General features: G+C 49.8%; 1 protein-coding gene across 1 annotated transcript in view; it reads left to right on the top strand.

The window, feature by feature from the left end:
• The first annotated feature begins 429 nt into the window (after positions 1-429).
• The window catches only part of LOC101986157 (C-type lectin domain family 10 member A-like), a 3,781-nt gene continuing 1,969 nt past the window's right edge, over positions 430-2,241 (top strand). Inside the window, exons 1-3 of the mRNA XM_026780710.1 lie at positions 430-450; positions 1,343-1,445; positions 2,087-2,200. Of these exons, the coding sequence (XP_026636511.1) occupies positions 1,379-1,445; positions 2,087-2,200 (181 nt within the window). The 5' untranslated portion in view covers positions 430-450; positions 1,343-1,378. The remainder of the gene's footprint in view (positions 451-1,342; positions 1,446-2,086; positions 2,201-2,241) is intronic.

Genomic DNA, 2,241 nt, shown 5'->3' with positions numbered 1-2,241 from the left:
AGTTCTTGGAAATACATAGGCAGGAAATGGATGAAGATAAGGCATAAGAGAAAACAACAGACTGTTCTTTCTGGTCAACCCCCCACCCCAACACTCTAAAAATGAGGAAGTCGTGAGGGCTCCCAGAAAGAGGAATGGGAGAAGGCACACCCTTGAGATTAAGTGCAAAGCTAGCCCCAAACCCAAACCCAACCCCACCCACCTCTAACCTCTGCATGTGTACCAGTTACAATCCACTTCGTGTTGTTTGCTGTTAAAAGTTGAAATTGGATGTCCCAAAATACAAACCACTAGAAACAAAACCCAGCAAGACTGTCATGTGTACTAGCAGCTTCTGACTTGATCCCTCCCACATCCAACCCTCGGGGATTTAGTTCTCCACTCTGACTGACTTCCTACCCCTGGTCATTGCTGCACAGGGAAGCCAAGAGTCACTGTCTCCAGACACAGGTAACTGGGCTGGGGTCACCAGGGAGACCAGTGGGACAGGGAATGTGTTAGAAGAGGCAGGGAGAGGGGGAACTTTGGGCATCGGTGGCCCTAAGGAGGAAGAGATACAAGAGGATAGTGTGGGACTCAATTGCTTTATTGGATTCCAGGTGAGACAAAGACCTAGCTGTGGCCCCAGTTGTGGCTCAGTGGCGGCCCAATCATCGTCTCTAGCGCCAGTCCTACCCTAATCTCAGTTTCGGCCCTAGACCCAGTTTGAATATTCGAATCAGCCCTGATCAAAGTTTGAATTCAACCCTATTCTGCTACCAGTTTCACTGCAAGCTTGGGCCCAGTTTCTCCCATGGCTTCAGTCTGAGTGCAGGTGCCAGTCCAAGGGAAGGGCACACTCTCAAGACGGGCCCATCTTGGACCTAGCAATAGCAATAAGCTTAGCTTTGGGCATTACCTCCAAATTCCAAATTCAGCTGAACCCTGGTACTTAGTCCAGTCCTGACCCCATTTCTAATTCAGTTGCACGTTGCCCGCCTTTGTAATTTTTCTATTTATTTATTTGTGTGAGTTTTACCTGCATGGAAGTCTATGTAGCACGTATGTGCCTGATGCCCACAGAGATCAGAAGAGCGTATTCAATCTCCTGGAACTAGAGTTATGGATGGTTGTGAGCCACCATGTGGATGCTGGGAACTGAACCTGGGTCCTCCAAGAAAGAAGCATGTGCTCTTAACTCCTGAACCATCTCTCCGGCCCTCACCAGCCCCTTTTCACTCTAGTTAGAGCACATGACATATTTGATCTCAGTTCTGGTCTGTATCTCAGCTCTAAATACTGCTTCTAGCTTTCTCCTTGGTCCCAGCTCTGTATCAGCCTGGATCCTGTCTCTCACTTTCAGTTCCGACAGCCCCAACGGCCTAGTGTTTGTCCGAGCATGACAGTTACATATGAGAACTTCCAGAACTTGTGGAGCGAGGAGAAAAACCCAGAGACTGGAAAGGGTGAGAGAAAAAGCAGACATACACTCCTAGCAGGTCCTCCTCTCTGCGAGTCCACTAGGATTTCTGCTGTCATAGTCTGTCTATGTATCCACCCTGGGCACTGTTGTGTGCCTCACTCTGGTGGGGACAGGACTAAGCTCTGGCTGCCCGTTGTGAAGAGGATACAAAGTCCTCAAAAAGACAGGACCAAGGAAGACCTTGGTGATTTGGCTTCCTGTGCTCTGTGGGGAGATAAGTGCAATGCACTTAGTTGGATTTGGAATGGAACTCTTTTATTTGACCATGCAGACATGTGTTAGGGACCTGGCTGCCCTATTTGTGCCCTATTGTGCCTCCCCGCTCTGATGTCAAGACCTCATTAGCACTGTGCTAGATTCTGTGTGCTTATATGCATGTGAATTCCTAGTGGGTGTTAAACACAACCTCAGGGCTGTGAGAGGTTCAAGGAACTGCAAATGTTCAATGCTTTGGAGGCATCAAATGCCTGGGCACCCGAGTCCCCCAATTCTCTAGCTATGTCCCCTCCACTTCCAGTGAGAAGCCTTCGGCGGTCTCCTCACCCCAGAAATCCCTTCCCTTCTTTCTCTCTCCCTCTTACAATCTGGAACCCCTGAGTCCTGACACCCCCTCTTTTCTTTTAGCGGCTCCTCCCCAGTCCTTCCTGTGGAATGTCTTCTCGTGGACCCACCTCCTCCTCTTCTCCCTGGGCCTTGGCTTCCTGCTGCTGGTGGTTGTCTCTGTGATTGGATCCCAAAGTGGGTGCCCTCTGCATTGCAGGGAAGAGAGGAAATCGCAG

Source organism: Microtus ochrogaster, chromosome 7, assembly GCF_000317375.1.
Source record: "Microtus ochrogaster isolate Prairie Vole_2 chromosome 7, MicOch1.0, whole genome shotgun sequence".
NCBI classification, from domain to species: domain Eukaryota; kingdom Metazoa; phylum Chordata; class Mammalia; order Rodentia; family Cricetidae; genus Microtus; species Microtus ochrogaster.
The sequence above is the reverse complement of the archived record's forward strand: the minus strand, read 5'-3'. Positions and strand labels throughout refer to the sequence as shown.